Source organism: Miniopterus natalensis, chromosome 18 (genome assembly GCF_054644295.1).
Source record: "Miniopterus natalensis isolate mMinNat1 chromosome 18, mMinNat1.hap1, whole genome shotgun sequence".
NCBI lineage: Eukaryota > Metazoa > Chordata > Mammalia > Chiroptera > Miniopteridae > Miniopterus > Miniopterus natalensis.
Genome location: NC_142098.1, coordinates 14,368,280 through 14,389,810, shown reverse-complemented (window position 1 = coordinate 14,389,810; position 21,531 = coordinate 14,368,280). Strand labels below are relative to the sequence as shown.

The following is a 21,531-nucleotide window of genomic DNA, read 5'->3' as shown; positions in this document are numbered from 1 at the left end:
GCTGAGGACCTGGGTCATTAGTTTCACTTGATCATAATGATCTATATTTAAATGTAGACAGCCATGCCTGCCTACAAGCAGCCACGCTAGACAGAGCGGCTCGGGAACAGTGAGGGGAGCTTTGCCCATGTCCTTCAGTGGGAGCTGGGAGGAGCTAGAAGCCACTGCAGGTTAGCCAGATCTGTGACCCTTGTCCTCTTGGGAACAGACCTGAGGGAGGCAGAGAGGGCTGGAGAAGGGGGGTATTTTTTAAAAAAATATATCTTTATTGATTTCAGAGAGAGGAAGGGAGAGGGAGAGAGAGGTAGAAACATCAGTGATGAGAGTCATTGACTGGCTGCCTCCTGCACGCCCCGCACTGGGGATTGAGCCCATAACCTGGGCATGTGCCCTGACCGGGAATCCAGCTGCGATCTCCTGGATCCCAGGCTGATGCTCAACCACTGAGCTATGCCTGGCTGGGCAGGGGTATTTTTTTTTTAAAGGGAGAGAGAGAAACATCAATGATGAGTCATTAATCGGCTGCCTCCGGCACGCCCCCCACTGGGGATCATCCCAGGCATGTGCCGACTGGGAATCAAACCTCAATCTCCTGTATCATAGGTCAATGCTCCACGCGGGGTGGCCGAGAAGGGGGCTATTGATGAGAGGCCTGCTGAGGCTGAGGTCCTTGCAGGCCAGCCAGCCACCCTGTCTCCACCCTATTTCCCTCTGGCCTCACTTAGAAGCTTCCTTCAGCAGGAAGCCCTGGAGAACGGGTTAGACTGCTTCCCTCAGGCCATGCTCCCGGTGGGGGGAGAAGCCCTGGAGGTTTTAGGCTGGAATCTGCTATGTGCCGTCTGTATCCTGAGGCCACGCCCTGAGCTCTCCTCCTGGAGCCCTGGGGCTCCTGGCCTCACTGGGAGGGTCCTGGCCTTTGGGGCAGCTGAGGGAAGCCAGGCTGGCTTCTGGGAGACAGGAGGACCCAAGATACGGGACAGAGGTGTTGGAATTCAGCCACACTTGTTCTTTGCATTTTCACAAGGATGCTTCCAGGAATGTCATGTGCTCAGGAACTAATTTTAGCTGAGAACAGTCTCCAGGTTGGTGGCGCTGACAGGGTGCTGGAGCGGAGCATGGGGGCACCCTTCTCTGGGGGGTGGGGGGTTCCATGGGCTGTCCAGAGTTGCCCCCAGGGCTGTTAGTGGATAGACAGTCTCCCTGGAAGGCCACAAGACCCTGCAGGGTTGGACGTCCAGACTCATCTGGGGTCCTAGGGTGTAAAGCGCAGGGGCCTAGCCTCCAAAAAGTCCAGATCACAGGCAGGTCAGGAGAGTGATCATGGGAGTCCTGTAATGGGGCCAGAGTCTCCCACAGAGCTGTAGGGCCCCCCACAGGGAGGACAGTTCTCCATGTGGTTCCTCAGACACCCTCTGGCCTGGGAGGCGTGGGGGGGGGCAGCCCAGCTCGTGTCCCCATCCCATGGCCTCAGAGGTATGGTAGTTGAATGAGACCTGGACTCACCTGCGCTGCACCCCCATGTGACAAATCGGTGCAGAAGCAGGGGGACTGACCATTTGCCCTGAGCCCCATGCATCTGCCTCCCCAGCATTCAAGGGCCTCAGATTTCCCCCTCCACAACCACGCAGGGCTCCCCTTGGAGGCCTCTGCCCTTTGGAATAGCCCTGGTGACTGTTCATGGTTGTTTACAGCTCTGTCTTGTTCTGGTCCCTGCTGTGTGTCAAACCCTGAAGTGAGAGTAGGAGCCTCAGGCCATGTGTGCCACCAACAGCATGGTGATGTGTCTTCATAAACGGGGCGCCTGGCCACACTGAGGGTGCCATGTCCCCTAAGGCTTTCTCCTGCCCTGGTTCAGAGGATCCAGTATGGAAGCAGGGAGGGGAGCCCAGCCCCAGGCAGGGGGTGGGGCAAGAAGACCACCCTGCTCTCTCGGGACAGGACAGGCCACCAGAAGGCCCAGTGCCCCTAAGATGGAGGTGTCCTAGGTAGACAGGGCTCCCTCCCCAGGCTGTGAGACCCCATAGAAGGTCACTTAGGATCCTCAGGAGGGCTCCATGGGGGGTGGGCCCTGAGACACCCCCCCAGAGTAGGCTGGGCCCAAGGCCTTGCACATGGAGACCAAGGTGCACTGGTCTGCCCTGCAGCCGGAGACCAGGGCCAGAGCTGCTGTACACCACTGCCTGTCGTGATCCTCAAAGCACCTCTGGGGTTGGTGCCTTGGGGGTCCGTGGAAGGACTTTGGGAACCACTGTGTCCCAGTCTGTTCTGCCATCCTCAGGTGAGACCTGGCCTCCGCACAGAACAGCTGAGTAACCCAATCTCTGTGTGCCGCCCACTCCTCCATACAGGGCTCGAGTACCAGCGGCCGAAGCGTCAGGCTTCCAGTGACGACATGGAGGTGATCTCCATCGGGACGCCCATGCAACAGGAGAGCCCGGAGCTGTACCGAAAAGGCACCACCCCCTCGGACCTGACGCCGGATGACAGCCCCCTGCAGAGCTTCCCTGCCAGCCCCTCGGCCACCCCACCACCAGCCCCTGCCTCCAGGAACAAGGTCGCCCACTTCTCGCGACAGGTGTCGGTAGACGAGGAGCGTGGCGGGGACATCCAGATGCTCCTGGAGGGCAGAGGAGGGGACTATAGCCGCCACTGCTGGGGCGAGGAGAAGGCAGGGGGGTCCAGGGGGGTACGCAGCGGCACCCTCCGCAGTGGCCAGCCCGCGGAGGACTTCCGCACCCGGGGCTCGGGCCACAAGCAGCCCGGCAACCCCAAGCCCCGGGAGCGGCGGACGGAGTCGCCCCCTGCGTTCTCCTGGACTTCCCACCCTCGGGCCAGCAACCCCAGCTCGGGGGGCGCCAAGCTGCTGGAGCTGGATGAGGAAAAGCTGAGCAACTATGAGATGGAAATGAAGCCCCTGCTGAGGGTGGACTCCCACGTGCAGGAGGCACACCCCCAGAAGAGACGCTACAGCAGGGGGGCTCCCTGCCGGGGCCTGGGCGAGGACCGGGGCTTTGGGGCTCAGAGACTGAGATCCAAGTCCCAGAACAAAGAGAATGTCCGGCCGGCTGCGAGCGCGGAGCCCGCGGTGCAGAGACTGGAGAGCCTGCGGCTGGGTGACCGGGCTGAGCCCCGGCTGCTGCGCTGGGACCTGACCTTCTCCCCACCCCAGAAGTCCTCGCCTGTGGCACGGGAATCAGACGAGGAGAACCCAGATGAGCTCAAGTCCAGCACGGTAAGTGGACGCCCAGCAGCCCTGGGGAGCAGGAGACTGAGTCCTGAGACTTCCATGGAGTCCTCCTCTAGTCAGGGGTGGGGTGTGTGTCAGGAGTGGCTTTTAGGGTGATGGCGTTTGCTTCCACAGGACCGGGACCCACCCCCACAGAAGCCATGCAGGGCTGGGGTGGCATTTCCTTCAGACAGGTCCTCAAGTGTTATTCCCAGGCTTGATTGATCCTTATAGTGAAAGCACTTGGATGGTTTTGGAAGCTCCCAAAAAGAAAATGGGTAGCATGGGACCCCAGCCTTGCCCAGATCTTCCCCCAATGTGCTCAAACTTCCCAGCTGTGCAGGGGGTCCTCCCCTGTGCTAGAGAGTCCCTCCTGGTAAGAAGCCCTCACCATCAGTGTCCCTAAGAAGTATCCCAGTCCTGGAGGGGGACAGGGCCAGACACAGCAAATGGGCGTTGGCCTGGGTCAGGTCTTCTTTGTCCAGGCCACACCGATTACTTATGGACCAGGCACTGTGTTCCCATCTGCCAGAACACACGTGTGTCCTGCTCCAACAAAGCCTACTTTCTAATGGGCGAGATGGACAGTTCTGTGAGCCTGTCCACCCCACGACCCCCTTCCTGCCAAAGCCGTGGTTCTCTGTATGTGCCAGCGCTCTGGAAGTTTGTTAGAATGAGGCCTCTGATCCACCCCAGGCCTGTGGGATCAGTGGGTCTGGATGGGGCTCTAATCCAGGTTGATCAGGCCCTGTGGGGGACACGAGATGCTCAGGAGTGAGGATCGTGTCTTAGGTGTGAGACTCACAAGTACTACTCCCAAGGTGGGTGGGTTGGAGGAAAGAACAGAGACCCCTGGGCAGGACTCCATGTCAGGGGCTGGGGAGAGCTCTTGTACCCAAAAGGTACCACCTGGGACCCTTTGCCAGGGAGCTTCCACCTATAAGCGGACATACTGGTCCCTTGGCCAAGTGGCAGCAGGAAGGGCCAATGGGACAACTGCAGACCCACCCCCCAGGGTGATGCCCCTGTGTGGTCCCACACGATCCCACCCAGGACTCAGTGTCAGCCTGCAGGGCCTCCCTCACTTGCTGGTGGGCGCCATGTGCCGCAGTAATACTTGTCTAAGAGGAACACTGGGGGCCTGTCTCATGGGCGTAGAGCCCAACACCTGCACTCCACACATCCAGACTGGGCCCCTGGGGCTTAGTGCTGCTGCAGGGCAGGGGTAGTGTCTGTCCGCCCCCCAAGAGGAGTCCCACAGTGTCAGGATGTAGTGTCCCTTGGAAGAGAAGCTTCCTATCAAAAGACGGGCTGCTGGCTGGCCCTTGAGGGCATTTCTGCTTCCCCTTGAAACCACTGTAAGTGTGTCCTTCTTGCTGGTGGGCTGGTTCCTAAAATGCTTCTGCCCTCCCCATGCCCAAATCCCTCTAGACCCTCCTGGAAAACAGCCCTGGGACCTAAAGACCAGTTGTCACAACTCGGTTTCCCTCATTCTGGCAGCTGGAAGTGTGTGTGCATGCACACCCGCACGTATGTGGCGCATGTGATGTGTACCACCCATGTACAGCTGTGTATGTATGGTTATTTTAGGAACAGCCAAATGATGGGCAGGGGTGGGAGATGTAGGAAGGGCTCCATATTTATCCCACTTAACCATGCTGGCACATCTGGGTGCTTTAAGATGGAACTCCCTTGGGGAGAGGTACAAGGCTTCCAGCTGGGCTCTTGTCCTTACTACGCTAGACCAATACCTGGTCCTGAGGGGCAGAGGGGGAGGCTTCTAGCACAGGCCTCAGGTGCGGCCCCTGCACCCTCGCTGAGGCTTCGAGGATGGCAAACTCAGAGGAGAGCCTGTAGTCTGAGTGCCCAGGCGGGCTGGGGTCTCTGCTCCAAGGACGTCAGGTACTTCACACCCCAGGAAAGGCTTGAAGGGAAACAGTGCTCCTTCCTGCTCTCGAGGGAGGCCAGGGCTGCAAAGGATGGCAGTTAGCACAGAACTTGAGTAGCTTACGGGAAGGTGGTTCTTACTGAGGAAGATGTGTTCAGGGGCCTAGTAGAGGGTTCTCCGGCTGAATTTAGGGGCCACTCTTGGTGGGCTGCGTCTGAAATTCAGTGACAATGTCTTAAGTCCCGATTGTACAGAGCTGGAGGCAAAAATAATGTGGGTGTGGGGATGTTTACTTAAGGAGAGACCTGGGGCAAAGGAGGGAGGGCAGACGAGTTTCCAGAGCCTCAGGGGTTCCAAGGGCAGTGACTGCAGACAGAATGGAGCAGGCCGCCCCGTCCTCAGCTCTGACCGCTGAAGGGCATCGTGCTCTAAAGAACTTTGTCTTCCCACTGTTTCCCTGGTGGTCCATTACCCTCCCACGCTGAGGGACCTCCCAGTTTGGCCCCGGGCTGGGCGGTGGGGGTGGGGTATGCCCGAAGAGAGCGAGCGCTCCAGACCTGGCCTCGGGCTCACCTCTTCTCTCTCCCTTCTCTTCCAGGGCTCCGCGCCCATCCTGGTAGCCATGGTGATCTTGCTAAACATCGGAGTCGCCATTTTGTTTATTAACTTTTTCATCTGATGAGACTGTCACATTAGCAAAAATACCAGTTGGTGTATAAAAGGGGAACGTTAAAAGCAAAACAACAGAAAGGAAAGGATCATAACTCGGACAGCTCACAGCTACTTCCGAGTTTCTTCACAGGACAACACGATTGGGTATTACTCACAGTTTGCCTTTTTTTCTGGGTAATGTTTTTTGGATTTTAGCCAAAATTCTTTGCTTGTATAACACTATGCTGTGTGGCATGGCAGAAGGAGGCCAGCACGCCGACCCTCCAGCTTGAAGTGGAGAGAAAAGGGATCCCGGCAAATCAGCGGCAAAAAAAAAAAAAATCATCACTGTCGTCATTGTCATCACACTCCCACCTGGGATGGAAAAGGAGGCAGCCGAGGAAGACCCCTCTGAATGTCCTGCAGTGCCCGGCGGGGGGGGAAGCAGCTGCTGTGAGGTGTGACGTGGGAAGCCAGTTAACTCTGCTTCTCCTCTCTGTTCTGGAATAGCGGTGACAAGTATGGGCACGAGGCATGGGGAAGACAGTGTCCCATCCTGGCTGGCAGCAGCCTGGGCCTTTTTCTATTTTAAATCTGCTGCATAGTTAAGGAAGCAGAGGTCTGTCTTCTCTTCTCTTCCCCATGAAACAGGTCATAGCCCTGCCCTTGTCTCGGCACTGCCCCACGGCTTTCCTCGCAAGGCCAGATGCCCACACCAAGTCTTACAGCGAGTCCTCATTTCCCTCGCTGTCCTCCCCACTTCACCATCCTCCCACCAGACCCCAGGGGAGCCGCGCTGCGGAAGCCCAGGACTGGTGCCGGAGGACAGGGAGCAGTGTGGGCCCCTGGGCTCTCAGCAGGTGGCATTCTTGCACTTACTGTGCAGGACAGGTATCCAAGCTCTCATGTCCCTGTCAGACATCTGTGGCCCTTACATGACATCACCTCTCACTCACTGAGCCCATAGGTTTCAACCTCTGTCCTGTGCCTGCAGTTTCCCCACAGATATGCCTAATCTTTCCAGATGCCTCATTCATCCTCCGGAGCTGGTCTGGTCCCAGGACAGGGAAGTGGTTGAAACCCATGGGCTTGAAAATTCCTGAGAAATCGTTGCATATCCATCTCCCCCAAAATATGATACAAAACTTGTTTCAGTCAAACAAAAACAGGTTCCTGGTGTTTCTGCCTTTTCTACCAGCGTTGCTCTGTCATCCAAACAAAAGAACAAAGCTCCAGAATGCTTGAGTGCTCTATGGTTCAGTTCTGGAGCCAGCCTGGCCAGCGTGTATGGACGTGTCTATGGGGCCATGGGCACGTCCATATACAGGTCCCCCTGTGCTCACACCTGAGAAGGTCCTTAAAGTGAGTTCCCACAGTAATCCTGGGTACAGCCCGTCTATGACTCTGCCTTGCTTTGCTTATGTTTAGCTGTTTCTCTGCTACCTTTCAAGCAGATTTCTTTACTACACTGCACTGGATTGCTATATTTTTAACCAGAAATAAACTAAAGATTAGAGCATGTTCCAGTTAAATTCAGTTTTATTTTTTTCTGTTACACATTCAAGCCCTGTTCCTTCTCACAGTTTGGTTTAGGTTGGGGTCTTTTGGGGGGCGTGGGGACATGGGAGGGAGGATCCGTAGGAAATACATTTCTGATAATGTTGCTTTCTAAAGGGATATTACATCTTTTTGTACATCTTATTTTCCGTTCCTCTTTTTTAATATCAAGTGGTTGCTGCAGACCTGAAGTGAACCAAATAAAGATGCCTGCTCCTTGCAGCTCTAAGAATCACCCATGCTGGGATATGTGTTTTATAATTCTGTTTGCAACTCTTTGTAAAGATTACAGACTTTTTTTGTACATTCCAATAACTGCATGACAAAAACAGTACCTACAAATGCAGGTTACATATTTACATGCAAACACCATGAAGTTGTGTTAGATGCATAAAAGCAACAGCACAGAAGAACATCATTCAACAGAAGCAGTAGTGGTTTCATGACTAGGTGTCTCCATCACTAGTCCAGCTGCCAATCACACACGTGAAAACCAAATCAACACCCCTCAGCACCCGCAGAGGGCGGTGCCAATTTCCCTGCACTCCCAGTGAATTCCATCTTGACCAAAACATACTGGGTCTGAGACTCCGGAAAGCTCCTTTTTAATTGTTCCAAACAGTGTGATTAGAGACCAGGCTGCCTCACAGCATCCCTGCACACAAGCCGAATGCTTTCGCTCAGCCCAACTTGCTTTTCCTACCTGCCCAGAGCTTCAGGTTTGCCCAACAGGTGCACCAGTCACCTCACTCCAGGGCCAGGTCTGCTGACATGCTTCTCTTATGCACGTTCCTGGTGCATGTAAGTGTGCTGAGCTTGACAAGGACATGTGGGACTGTGGGGAGAAACAGACGTGTCACAGCTGGCCCCAGTGGTGCAGAGCACTGACAAGTTTTAATCAATCTGAGAGCAACCTCATGAGAGTCATTCCTCCCCTGACATGCTCTGGATGTGAAAACCAGAGGCAGAGAAATTGAGATACCCGAGAAACTGGGCTGAGGCCAGGGGGATGAGGGGTCACCACCCCATGCCCACCTCTCCTCACCACCCAAGGCTAGGCACCTGCACTCTCACCTTACCCTGAAAGAGCCGGAAAGGACACTGCCCTCTAAGGTCACCAGGTGACATGTCGGCCGGTGCTTCACTGGTTCCACTTACCACAAATGTGAGGAGCCTTGTACACCAAATTTACTTGTGCTTTTAAGTCTGCTTAGTGCCTGTACAGTGCCTGGATAATTTCAGGCCCCTGAAAAACCCTCATCCATCCTTTTGAATCCTAAAATTTGCAATCATTAGCACAGAGATTCCCAAAGACAGAGATGAGGTAGGTAGTACATAAGCCAAAATAACTGACAAGGAAGGTGATGTTGATATAGAAGAATTCAATGCATCCACAAAAATGCAATGCCCATTGCCAAAATCATTCTAAGACACTCTGACTGGCTTTCCTAAGAAGCCTACAAGCACATGTACCAACCAATACACTCAGGTCTTTGCTGAAATGCCATGGTGTGGGGTGTGAGTAAACACATACATGGTAGGATGACAGGCTCTTTCCGACATGCACTAAGCCCAAGTTAAGTATGAGGTCTCGCAGTCCACAGACTCCCCTCAGGGCCTGTCTGGCGCCCGGGGCGCACAACTGGAGGAGCCACCTGATGTCCCAGCCTGGTCATGAAAGCGCTCCCGTTCCCTTTCAAAAGGTTCCAGTTTGGACCATAAGTTACATGTTCACCCCACTTACAGACCAAAGGGCATTAATGAGAGCCCAGTGGAGGTATTCAGATCCCACAAGTCCAAGACACTAAGGACTTGTTAAAGGAGATGAATATTTGGGGACGTGAATGAAATAGTTTTCTGGTTTTTGCAATTTTTTTTAGTTTGGGTTTTTGATTATCCTTTAAAGACACCCAAGCATCTAGAATCACCACTAGTATTCTCTCTCTGGGCGGGGTTTTCCTGGACCCAAGGGTGGGGGGAGAGCCCTAAGAGGCCCTGTAGGTGCTCCCAGAGATGAGCACGGTGGCCTCCTCCGGGGGAAGTTGCTTATTTCATCTTCACGTGGACAATAAGACACTTTTCAACACTAAGGGTGGAAGGAGCAACCTCTTTTCTACAGTAAGCTCAGTTTCTTTAACTCTTATAGGTCTTGTCTTCCAATTTTTCTTGACTTTGGTCTCAGAAACTTAACATAAAGGCCTAGATTTTAAGACATCTATTTCCATAGCTGAATGTACTGCCTGACCCTCACAATCAACGGACAGTACTGAGCTGACAAGACCTCGCTTCATGATGCTGAGCAAACACCAGGGTCATTTTTAGTCTTGCCTCGGCCTAGGATTCGCTCCCAGTCAATTCGGAATAGAAGTGACGTGACAGGATCAAGAACCCAGAGGAGAAAGAAATGAGGGTGAGGCTCCAACTGTCCGTAAACTTCAAGTGTCTGGTTAGTTTTGTTCTCCAGCCAGGGCTGGCCACAGGTCAGGTGAGACTGTCAGTAAGCAAAAACAAAAAATGACCTGTCCCAAATGCCCGGAAGTATCCCTAACTCAGGCTTAAAAGAAGTGCAGCTGCCTTATTTATACAGTGTATCCATATGCCTGGACAATGTAAACAGAGAATATTCAGAATGTCTGAAAGCTATGGAAACACAAGGGTCGCACCAACACGTGAGGGACAACCCGTACTGAGGAGCCAGGGGAGGAGGTGCGCGGCACCTAGCGAATGCAGAGGGAGACAGCGCGGCGTGCCGCCCAGGACAGGTGAATACCCGAGGGAGACAGAAGCAATGCTCTGGAATATGGCTAAATGTTCTCCAAACTCAGAGAACACGCACTGTTTTAGGAGTTTGCTTCCGCATGAAACCCCACATGGAAGTGCCTGAGACAGAAATGTGCAAACATGTTTCTAAGAGAAGCAGGCAGCCACCAGGAGCAGAGCAAGGTGTGGACGTGAGCTTGCCACGGGCAAGTCAGGGGCAGTGAGCCAGGTCCAGGGTTTTGGGGGATGGCGAGCAGGGCAGGGTGAGAGCCGCAGCCCTCACACACCTACCTCACATGGCTGCCCCACCACACCCCGCTGCTTGAGACAGACACGCAGCTCACTGTGGGCCAGGGCTATGGGTTCAGGGCCCACACTTCCCTTGCCTGTTGTCACATCTGTGCACACCCTCTCCTGCTGCCCTTCCCATCTTATCTGTGCCACACAGGGACATAGGTCTCCAGCTGTGCTGCCACTGCTTGGTGATGTGGTGACAGCAGCAATCCAAGCCCATGAAGGCAGAAGGCCCCAAGGAATGGCGGAGGCTGGTCTTGGGTGGACCCCTGCCCCCTCCACCCTGCTGGCAATACCAGCCTTGGTAATTCATCCACACCTGCTAGGTCAGAGAAGCACCAGAGCTGCTTCCTTACAGGTCAGTGCTTGACATACTCAATGCAGGCGTGATTAACTAGAACTGTTGAGATTAAAGTTCCAGTCCCTTAAGATTAGAGCACTCATATTGCAAGAACACTTACACAGCCCAAGAATTTCTCTTTTTCTCTAAATGTTATTAATTCCAAAGGGGCAGACACACTATGCACCCACTGACCTTCCATGAGTGACGTCTACACCATAGCATTATATGAGCCTGTGAGAGGCAGGAAGTGAGTCAGGAGGAGGGCTGCCCCACGTGGGCCTCCCAAACAAAGGAACAGGTCAGGAACAAGACAGTGTGATGCTCAGGAGGAAGGAGTCAGGCCCGAGGGCCAGCACTGTAGCCCTCCAGGCTACTCCGGCACCCCTCGCCCAGGGCCCAAGCTCTCCCCACTGGGCCTCTGAGTCTGCTCTTTAGCGTGGTCACTGCCACCATCAGAGCACATGGCCTGCAAGCTCACCCCCACCTTCCTTGGCCCTCACGCACACTCAGTGGCTTACACAGGAGTGCACGTGCCCGACCCCTGATCTGCCACTGCCTCCTGAACACTGAGCTAAACCTGACAATGGTCTCCAGTGGCCCCTGCTTATTTGTACCAATCACCATTTCCAAAGACATGCCACCCAGTGTAGCCTGAAATAAAACGGTGAGCAGCAGCGAAGCTCATCTTCACTCTAGACATGAAACCACTAACCATGACAGAGATGTCTTTTTGTGAATGAACTCTAACATAAATCTGTCTCAATCTGCAGTTTCTTTTTCCCATTTTTTCCCATGGTGCATGTAAACTGTTTGCTGATACTGTGCAATCATTTTGTGCATTGACAAAAGGGAATGTTGACTATGTTCTAATTTTTCTTATTAATGAAGCAGCTAAAAACATTACCTCGGCCTTTTTCTTTCAGCTGGAAAAATAGCTTGGTTACTTACAATTAAAATAAAATAATTTTCTTTAATGAATGTGTTTAAATCATACCACTACTATATATTTCACTATATGAAAACAAGGGACACTGTTGAGATAAAATAATTCCTAAAGGTTTGCTCCCTTTAATAACAAACATTGTTATTTGAAATTTGGGTAACTTGGATCATCGTATTAGTGCCTTTACTGTAAGGTCCTTCTAGTGACAAAATTTCAAGATGGATAAATGCCACTTACAGAACTGAGCCTCTGTCTCACTTGGAGGATATTATTTTGAGTAGGAAAGCTCTGTGAACAAGAATCTGAAACGTGTTTCCCACCTGCCTGCACCAGCATTTCCTATGTGATTAGACAGTCCCCTGTCCACCATCTCAGGGCCCAGATTCCTTACCATAAACTGAGTGCCTGAGGCCTCCTACCCTGTCCGGTGCCCACTTCCCTCTGCCAGCTAACGGCCCAAGGTTCTCACAGTATTGTTTTTTCAAACCTGTTTTAATTTTCTTAAACTTCAACATCTATATTTCTCTTTCTTTCCCATGAGAGCTTCTCTGCCTCAGAATCCTCCCAACCCACTGTGGTCTTTCCAGGCCCAGCTCCATGGCCCCCTTCCCCACACAGAGTCCCAGTCCCAACATACAGCTCAGCATGCCAGTCTTTAGCCCTACAGCAACAGCTCGTATGGTGGCTTCTCACTGTGGTCCCACCACCTGTGGCCACCAGCTGTTCTGGTCAGTGCCTTAGCTTCCTGCTGGACACCATGGTCAGACCCCTAATGACCAAGCAGGGCCTGGACTCAGAAGGCACTGCCGAAGCTCTCTTGCACAACAGAAAAAAGGATAACCATGGTCTATATTCGGGATAAGATGAGACTGGTTTCTGGCGATCAACCATCTACACACAGATTGCTTCCTGGTTTAAGACACCTGAGAAAGCAGCAGTTATTAGGAAGTTCCTTCCGTACACATGGAACTAAGCAACAGACAGGAGGATTTCAGACTCACTGGAGCTAATGCTGATCACTTTTCCCTCATGCCAGGGAACAAGTGTCCCCTCCCTGCCATCCTCTGACATAATCAATACTTGTGTCACCTTCTCATTGCAACACACTTGGGGGCTTCTAACCAAGCGAGCTCCTAATCTCACATGGGGCAGCATCTTGAAGATGCTTTCACCGGCAGGCCTGTCCAATATCTGGTTCCTCAATGTACTTCTATTGTCACCTTAGCCACTGGCTTTCTGCTTGTACCAACTTGGTTAAAAAAAAAAAAAAATTTAAATCAGATGTCAAATTGCAATAAAAACCACTGTCAACACCTTTTAAAAATCAACACTTTAAATGATGACTACTCCCAAGCCTAACTGATAGTTCCTTTGATATTTACTCAATTCAGTCCAATCCCAAGAAAGCCACTGCCTTTGGCCAACCCCTTCTAATTCCTCTTACTTCAGCCTGACCCAGACAGTGGCTCAGCTGCTCCTGGGAAGCAGGGAAAACGGAGAACTCATCACACTCAGAACTCCACGGAATCCTGAGGAGCTCTGGCACGGTGTTCACAGGATTGTGGCAAGTTGATGGGCACCAGTTAGAGAAAGGGGTTGAACCCACCAAGGGGGTGGAAATTAAGGGGGGGCTTACCAACAACAATCAGCCAACCGAGGGCCTTTTCTGACCTGGACATGGCCGTCTCCCAGCTGTTCCAGCTCCAGCAAGGCAGGGGTTTCATACTGACACTCATGGCCAAGGTGGCGATCGGGTGTCAACAGCATTTGGTTAGGCAAACCAGTGACTGACTGACAAGGGCTACAGGGTGTTGGCCACTGAGCTGGGGCACCTTGCAGTCCTGTGTTGAATTTCCACCTCCCTGGCTGCTGCAGACCGAAGGCACACTGTTACTGATGTTTTAATCACAGCAATTAAACAGCAGAGACAGCAGCTCTCCTGGAAGCTTGTTTATTTAATCCTCGTGGGTTCTGATTAACCTCTTTACTCAAACTGCATCTTTAGCAACAGCCCCATGGACATGACAGCAAAATGAATACTTGTTTATGCAAGAAGTTTCTTCTCTGGAGGTTATTTCTCTTTCAGCTTGATTAAAAATTACCTTCTTTCAAATCTCATTTAGCTACACGCTTCTCTAAGAAAAGTGGCCTCTGGTAACAGACAACTGCGTTGGAGCTGGCAAGATCTTCCAATTATTTCCTCCCAAAGTCTCAGCAAAGCCTTAGCAGCTGCACCATCAAGCCTGGTGTGCTAATGTCACAGGACTGGGCAGAAAGGCTGAGGGACCCCTGCGCTGTTGCTGTGGTGTTCACCTGGTTTTTTAGCCCTGCCCTAGAAGCTTCCAGCTAGACTCTGCCCAGAATGTCAGAAAAGGACTCAGACTGCCCCAGGACCCAAGGAAAGTACCACAAATAAGAGGGTAACGCCAGAACACCTCACCCTTCTACCCAACTCCACCCATGCCAACCAGCCAGGCGCTATGCCACCTAACACCCCCCTGGCCTCTCCCCGATGATCAGGGTTCCCATGGGCACTACAAGGCACCGCACCCATAGGGAGGCTCTGGTGGGCAGATATGGCAGGCAGGCTGCTGCAAGAGAAGAGCTTCTTATTTCTTTTTTTTAAATGTTTTTATTGATTTCAGAGAGAGGTAGGGAGAGGGAAACAGAAAGAAACATCGATAAGAATCACTGATCGGCTGCCTCCTGCATGGCCCCTACTGTGGGAATGAGCCCACAACCATGGCATGTGCCCTGATCGGGAATCGAACCATGACCTCCAGGTTCATGGGTCGATGCTCAACCACTGAGCCACACCAGCCAAGAGCTTCTTATTTCTAATCAGCCTCCAGGAGCCCATGTCCCCTCTGGGTCCCATTACAACACAACGTCACACCCCTGGGAGCTAGTAGGGGCCAAAGTCATGAGAAGATAAAGGCAAAGTGGAAGGAGGGGCTGCTGCTGGAGCACACCGGCCCCTGTTCTTCCATTGAAGCTTGAGCCCACGCCCTGCTCTGCTGGAGGCAAGTATTCCCACTCTTTCTCTTTTTTTCGAACAGGTAATGAATGGGATGTTGGCCCCATTACTAAAAACTAAGATCCAACATTCTCATTGTTGAAGATATTTAAGATGAGAAAATACAGCAAGGAGTAATTAAAAGCCCAACTTCTGACCCCAATTATACAAGTGAAAAGTGGTCTGTCACTCACACTGGAGCAGGCACCAGCCAGCATGTTAACACACCACAACTTCTGCAGTGAGGAACCCTTGCTCCCAGGCCAGGCACTACACAGCAACATGGCATGGGGACGGTGCGATAACTTCCCTTCCTCTCTGTCACTTTGCAAATGACTACCTTGAGCCCTAGGGGAGAGGCATAGAGGATGGCTCCACTACCTCCTCCCCAACAAGACTAAGGGAGCGGTCCCTGAGGTTTCAAGTACACTTGATTGCCAAGAGAGCCCCAAGAAAAGCCAGTGACAGAGAAGGAGCAGAACTGCCCAGCCAACAGCTATTTTACTTTACAGATAATAAGAACACTCATATAGGCAGTCTGAGGGCTACTCCTGACCATTTTTAAGAGTCAAAAAGCCAATCTCCAGGTTGATGATATCAATCAGAAAGCTCATCTCCTAGTTTTGCAGAAGGGGACCACACACACACACAGCCCAAATATTCCAGTTGTATCAGAACAGAAACGTGCTTTTTGTGGACACTTCATATTCAAAGTGGTACCTGCTGTGTGGGTGGCCCACCCTCTGCCTGGCCCTGCCCTTGAGAGGCCCCACCAGGACTTTGGTGCATGCAGGGACACACAGAAGACAATCTTTGCAGAGGCCTGTTCCAAGTCCAGTTTATTTTAAATCACACCGGTGACGCTGAGGGAAGATAAACCCACTCAGTTTAACTTGTGGCCCAGCCCAGCGGCTCATGATGAGTCATCAAAGAAAGCTTTTGCCCTGGCGTGGGCTACCTTCAGCACTCTCTTCTCTTGTGCTTCTGGCCCAGCATCGTCTTGGGCAAGCCTCACCCAATACTGCTCAGTCCTAGGCAGGTAGTCTGTGAACTGCTCACCAGGCATCACCAAGGGGTGCTGTGGCTCTTTCATGGAGGAGGAGAGTAAGAAACACACTCAGTGAAGGAAGGCCTGGGTCAGGCAGCGTGGGCCACCTGCTCGTGGCCCGATGGAGCAGGTAAGTGAACACCAGGGTTTACAGAAACATACCATAAAGCCATTCTGAGCTTTATCAACGGAAGCACGACACTCCTCAAAGAGCAAGCTGTTCAAATATATTCCAGATACAAATACTTTCTAAAAACCTCAGTGTGGACAAAAGGGGCCACATGCTAACCTGACAAGCTCAGGGATCCTGCGTGGTGGCCTTGCAAACTCAGAGACCTAAAGTAACCACAAAGGATGGTCTGAAATTAAAACTTTTTAATAGTGATGTCCTAGACTAGAATCTTCCCTGACAAAAGTCAAGCTTTACCTTAACTGAGTCTATTATCTTTTGCATCTAAGATAGCATACCTTTGGAATGGCAGAACTTTCCTTTTTCTGGACCCCTCAGGGTATAACCAATGCACCAGAGCAGAAACTACAAATCCCCTCATTGTTATTTTTATCCTGTTAACTGTTGACAGTTAACTACCCTGTACCCACCCATGTAAAAGATGTATCATTTTACTTTTTATCCAATCTGAGATTTCCCAGCTTTGCTTTCTCTCACCTCCCTCATCTATCGCCAGTGCATTTCATGTAGCCCACTTGCGTCTCCTCTTTTGATCGTAATGTATAAAACAAGATGCAAAACCGCCATTCTCCGGAGCATTACCTCAGGCCATTGAGATTTTGCTTCTTGGTTGTCTACAGTTTGGCTCAAATAAACTCATAAAAATTCTCTACAGGTTTGAACGTTCCTCACGGTGACACTAGGCTCACCTCTAGAGCACATCTACAAAGCAGTGACATTTACACACTCACCCCCGTGCTCACTACCGTCCTGGTCCTCGTCGTCGTCCTCGTCGTCCTCTCCACCCTCAGCACCCTCGTCGCTGTCCTCCGAGTCGGTGTCCTCCAGCCACTCCTGAGTTTCTTTAGAGCAAAACGAACATCCACAGAGCATCAGTGCACCAGGGCAGGGGAGCCGAGAGTGGGAGCTCCTGAGGATCCCACCTTCTCATGAAAGAAACTCAACCTGAATGCAAGGCTCCTGACCCCAACATGTCAAAATGTATTGTTTTCCCTGGATCTTAGCGGAGACGGTGAGAAAGAGATTAGCAAAACCAGAAAACTCATCTTGGAGTTTTCTCCAACCCCCCTTTGCTATAAGACAGGAAAGCGATCTTACACCAGCCATTTTATACCTATTCCTAAATATGTAGATTTTAACTTTATTTTTAGTCTCAGATCTTAAAGAAACTAGTGACTTAAGAAATGAGCATTGTAGCCCGGCCGGGCATGGCTCAGTGGTTGAGCATCGACCTAGGATCCAGGAGATCGGGGTTCGATTCCTGGTCAGGGCACATGCCCGGCTTGCGGGCTAGGCAGCCGATCAATGACTCTCATCATTGATGTTTCTCTCTCCCCCTTCCTTTCCTCTCTCTGAAATCAATAAAGGTACGTTTAAAAAAAAAAAAAAGAAAGAAATGAGCATTGTACCACTAGCGACAGCCTGTGGTACAATGTGAAAGTTAGGAATGAAGGATGTTGGGAAGAATTCACAGGTAAAATCTGCTTTGCAACTATATGAGCAGCCTGGATAGTTCTGAGGCTCACAAGAGTAGTGTCAAGAGTGAGCCTGTGTCCTGTGATGTAACCAGCCTCGCTCCCCAAGCTCCCAGAGTAGAATGGGTGTACACAAGGAGGTGCCTCCTCCGTGACCAGGGCCTGCCCTCAGCCAGAGAGCACATGGCCCATTGGCATAGAGGAGATTTAGGTGGCACCTGGGGGCAGACTTCATGAAGATGCTTTTAAGAGTGCCCTCACCCCAACATCAGGTGGTGCTTACCCCACCACAGCTCACCTGGATCTGCCTCCACCAAGACCGTCCACTGGTCCATCTTATGCAGGTCAAGGCAGTACAAGTCGCTGAGGGTGACCTGGCGGTCACCGGCCTCAAACATGCCGCCGTAGAGGTAGAGACGGCTGTGCTTCACAGCAAGCATGGCATTGGAGCGGGGACGGGGTTCCACCAAGGGGCCACCGGCCTCCTGCTCAGGGCTGTCGTCCTCATCTGACTGTGGCTGTTTTAATGGGCCTGGGGCAGCCAGCACCTGCTTAATGGTGACCACAGTCCCATCCTCTGTGACCACCTCTTTGACCACCTCCAGGGGTTGGGCACTGGCCTCCCCACACTCCTGCCTGTCAGCACCCTCAGGCTCTGCCTTCGTGCCCCGCCTGCGCTTCTTCTTCTCTGACTTGGGTCCCTGTTGACAAAAAGCAGGGCAGCCCACTTTAGCAGCACACAGGGCGGGACGCAGGGCGGCCTGAGAGCTCCAGAGTGCAGGGGGAGCATCATCCACCCTGGTGCTGGGCAAACAGCTGGAGGGCTGCACCCCTAATCCATCTGCTGGGGTCGCCCCTTGAAGACCACACCCAGTGTTGCCTCTACCCAGTGTCACCTCTCAAAGACAGAAGGAGGTGGTAAGCCCAGAAATAGGCCCTCACACTCACCCAACTCTCAGCAGAGGCGCCGAGGCCCTTCAACCAGGGCTGAGTCTGCCTCCCTCCCTCAGCCTCGGGCCGTTTCTGAGCCTGCAGACCTGACCCCATCAGCTCTAAACCCAAAGCCCCTGGGGGCATCACTAATGAGACAGAGCCCACTATGTGCTTCTCTGGGGCAGAAGTGATCAGTTCCCTGCTTACAGTGACAGTAAAGACAGTGACAGCTCACAGAGCCACAGAGACCCAGGTGTCTCAACAGCTGGCCTGGAAGGCAGAACTGCCTTCCACACAGCCTCTACCCATTGTTGCCTATAGAGGTGAGAGCCAGGTGCCATGTTAGGTCGCGTGTCTCATGCAGGACACGCCATGGAAACCACTTTGGAGTCCAACTCTACCTTCAGCTGTCCCACAAACCAGCGATTCTTGGTGGCATCATAGAAGTACAGGTCGTTGAGGAAGTCGCCGTCCAGGCTCTCCTCTTCTTCCTCATCACAGACACCCCCGAAGAGCAGCGTCTGGTGGTTTGGGGCCATGGCCACGGAAAAGCCAGACCTGGGAGTGGGCTTGGTGCCTGAAGGGTTAATACGTGTCCACACCCATCTGCCTGTCACGGGAGAGCAGGAGCTGAGGTAAGATGTAGGGATGGAGGGGTACCAAGAGCCAGCCAATGGCACAAGTGTCCCTGGCCGCCCCCCCGCCCCGTGACTAGGACAGATGAAAAGACACAGGACTGTAGGTAAAACAACACGAAGTTCATTGTTTTGCTTCCTCTGCAGAAAAACAAAACACAATTCAACACCCCGTCCCAAGTCTAATTCTTCTCCTAAAGGCTCAGTGTGCACTGGGGTACCTTTTTCACAAACCCTCCAAACACTGCCGCCTAAAAGCAGTGTCCAGCAGTGGGTGGAGACAGGGATGAGAGGCCTGGAGGCTGCCACGCCCAGTGCCGGGAGAAGCCCCTCTCAACATCCTCCCTTCCTCCTGTGTGGGCTACACAGTCATGGCTGCAGGCCTGGCCCTCCTACAGGCAACACCACTTGTTCTTCTCTCTGGCTTGTGTCTAATTTCTGTGATCATCCTCAAAATGTAACCTAGCATGAAATGTAGGGGAAAGTTTTCCACCACGTCTAGAAAGAAGAATCAAGATTTTCCCTCTAACAAACATTAAAAAAAAACTTAACAGAAGCAGCAAATGGAAACATTCTTCTAGGTCCTGCCCACATGTGCTCCATCGGCACACAGCGCAGGTGTGACTCCAGGCTGTGCCCACTAGAGGACCAGGAGATCAATTCATTACCACCAACACTTTAATGCTTTGAGGAATAGAAAAGAATACACATCAGAGTGCCCTGCACATAGCGAAAGTAAGGCATACTTGTGTGACACATGCACACGAGCATGTGCTAGTTCATGACAGAGTTCCTTCTCACGGGGGGGAAGGGGGGGTCAGGGCCTAGTGGCCAGGACACAGGGGCAACATACAAGCTTGAGGTCTCACTGCCTGGAACACAGTCCAGCTTTCAAGTTCAAGTCCACTGCTGTGTAAACTGGGCAAGTTACTTCATGGCTCTAAACCTGGTTTCCACTTGGAAACACAGATGTCCTCATCAGTCATGCAATGCAGTTTAGTTGGCACTTGAGAAGGCCCTGGGTAGGACCATTTCTGAAGCCTTGGCTTAAAGAATTTTAGAACAGGAAAGAGATAAAGGTATTCTGCACAACCACCCCTCATTTTACAGAAAACAGATCTCATGGGGAGATGAAATAATTGCTAGAGGTCATAAAGCAGACCTAGGTCATACTGGATCCCTTGGGTACAAGACCTGCATCACACAAATGAACCACAACCTTGCTTTCTGTAAAGGAGCTTTAAAGAGTGAATGTTGGGGATGTCAACCCCATAGTAAGCACTCCAGAAGTCTACATCCCAACATCAGTCACTTGTTCTTGAGCAAGGACAAGAGAAATGACGAGAAAGCTGTGGTTCCCATTCTCTACAAAGGGGAGTTATTGGTTTGACACAGTTTTCAAGCCAGTCCATCCTGAACTCCCCCCGAGGGTGAGCACTCCTCAGCCTCATCGGCTGTGCAGACAGGCAGGCACTTAGGGTTACTTTGGAGGGGCTAGCCTGGCTGGCTCAGGGATAAGGGTGGCTTGTCCACAGCTCCAAGCACAGGGCCGAACACCAACCCACGACCACAGGGGCATCTGGGCTTCCATTTCCCTGCCCTGCCTTTGCAGCAACATGCAGGCCAGCCACGGGCCCACCCTCTCATGGTGCACGAACCTTCTCTTTCCTCCTCAGATTTCAGCAGGAACATATCTGAATGCTGGGTGCCTTTGTCCACATCTTTCTTGACTCTCTGCAAAGGGAAAGGGGAGTTGTGTGAGAATTAGCAGGGTACCATCTACAACACCTAAGAACAGATTTTAAATTTCAAACATCTGCCATTCTAATAACCACTATCATGCTAGAAACACTCTCGTGCTCTCTTACTAGAGCTTCCGGTGGTTCGCAGCAATCCTACTTTAAGTGGAAGGGTGCTCTAATGGAGACCGTGGGACTGCTGATGACATCACAATATTGCTATTCTTCCATTTTCAGTCCCTGCGTATCTTCAGCGCCCATCATCTTTCAAACTGTGATTCAGGCTTCACTGCAAGGATCAAATTGATGTTCCAGCAGAAGCCAGCCAGTACCCAGATAAGACTTTTCTGAGCTTCTAAAATAAGCAGCCCAGGTGCCTGAACCCAAAGTATTTAGCGTCAGATCAGTGTTATTACCCAGCCAGACTCATTCTCAATCTCCAGGCCTCAGGACACAACTGTTACCTAAACACTAAAGATGTCCAGAAAGCTACTTGGCAATTATTATCCTGGGTGGAAGGATTTCAGTAAATCTTAACTTCTTTGTATTTGTACTTTCAATTCCCTATTTTTAATAAAATTTTAATTTCAGAATAGCTTTATATTTGCACAAAATTTCAGAAGTACTGAGGATTCCCACACGCCCCACACCCAGCTTCCCCTACAGTTAACATCTTACAGTGGTGAGGCACATTTGTCAGAATTAATGACCCAATACTGACAAATTACTATTAACTGAAGTAATTCTTTATTCATATTTCCTTAGTTTTCCCCTAACGTTCTTTTCTGATCTAGGACACCACGCTACATTTAGTCATCACAAATCCTTAGGCT

The 21,531-nt window shown here is 51.7% G+C and overlaps 2 protein-coding genes across 3 annotated transcripts in view; one reads left to right on the top strand and one right to left on the bottom strand.

The window, feature by feature from the left end:
- The window catches only part of JPH3 (junctophilin 3), a 78,962-nt gene extending 73,094 nt beyond the window's left edge, over positions 1-5,868 (top strand). The window contains exons 4-5 of the mRNA XM_016197293.2: positions 2,349-3,232; positions 5,713-5,868. Coding sequence (XP_016052779.1) covers positions 2,349-3,232; positions 5,713-5,793 — 965 coding nt within the window. The 3' untranslated portion in view covers positions 5,794-5,868. The remainder of the gene's footprint in view (positions 1-2,348; positions 3,233-5,712) is intronic.
- An 869-nt stretch (positions 5,869-6,737) lies between these two features.
- Positions 6,738-21,531, bottom strand: part of KLHDC4 (kelch domain containing 4) — a 51,193-nt gene continuing 36,399 nt past the window's right edge. The window contains exons 8-12 of one of the 2 annotated variants that reach the window (XM_087827191.1): positions 20,618-20,693; positions 18,726-18,934; positions 17,690-18,092; positions 16,648-16,758; positions 6,738-8,157 (exon numbers count right to left, since the gene is read on the bottom strand). In XM_087827191.1, the coding sequence (XP_087683317.1) occupies positions 8,069-8,157; positions 16,648-16,758; positions 17,690-18,092; positions 18,726-18,934; positions 20,618-20,693 (888 nt within the window). In that variant the 3' untranslated portion in view covers positions 6,738-8,068. Of the gene's footprint in view, positions 8,158-15,500; positions 15,765-16,647; positions 16,759-17,689; positions 18,093-18,725; positions 18,935-20,617; positions 20,694-21,531 lie in introns of those variants that run through there. The other variant, XM_087827190.1, reaches the window with a different exon arrangement.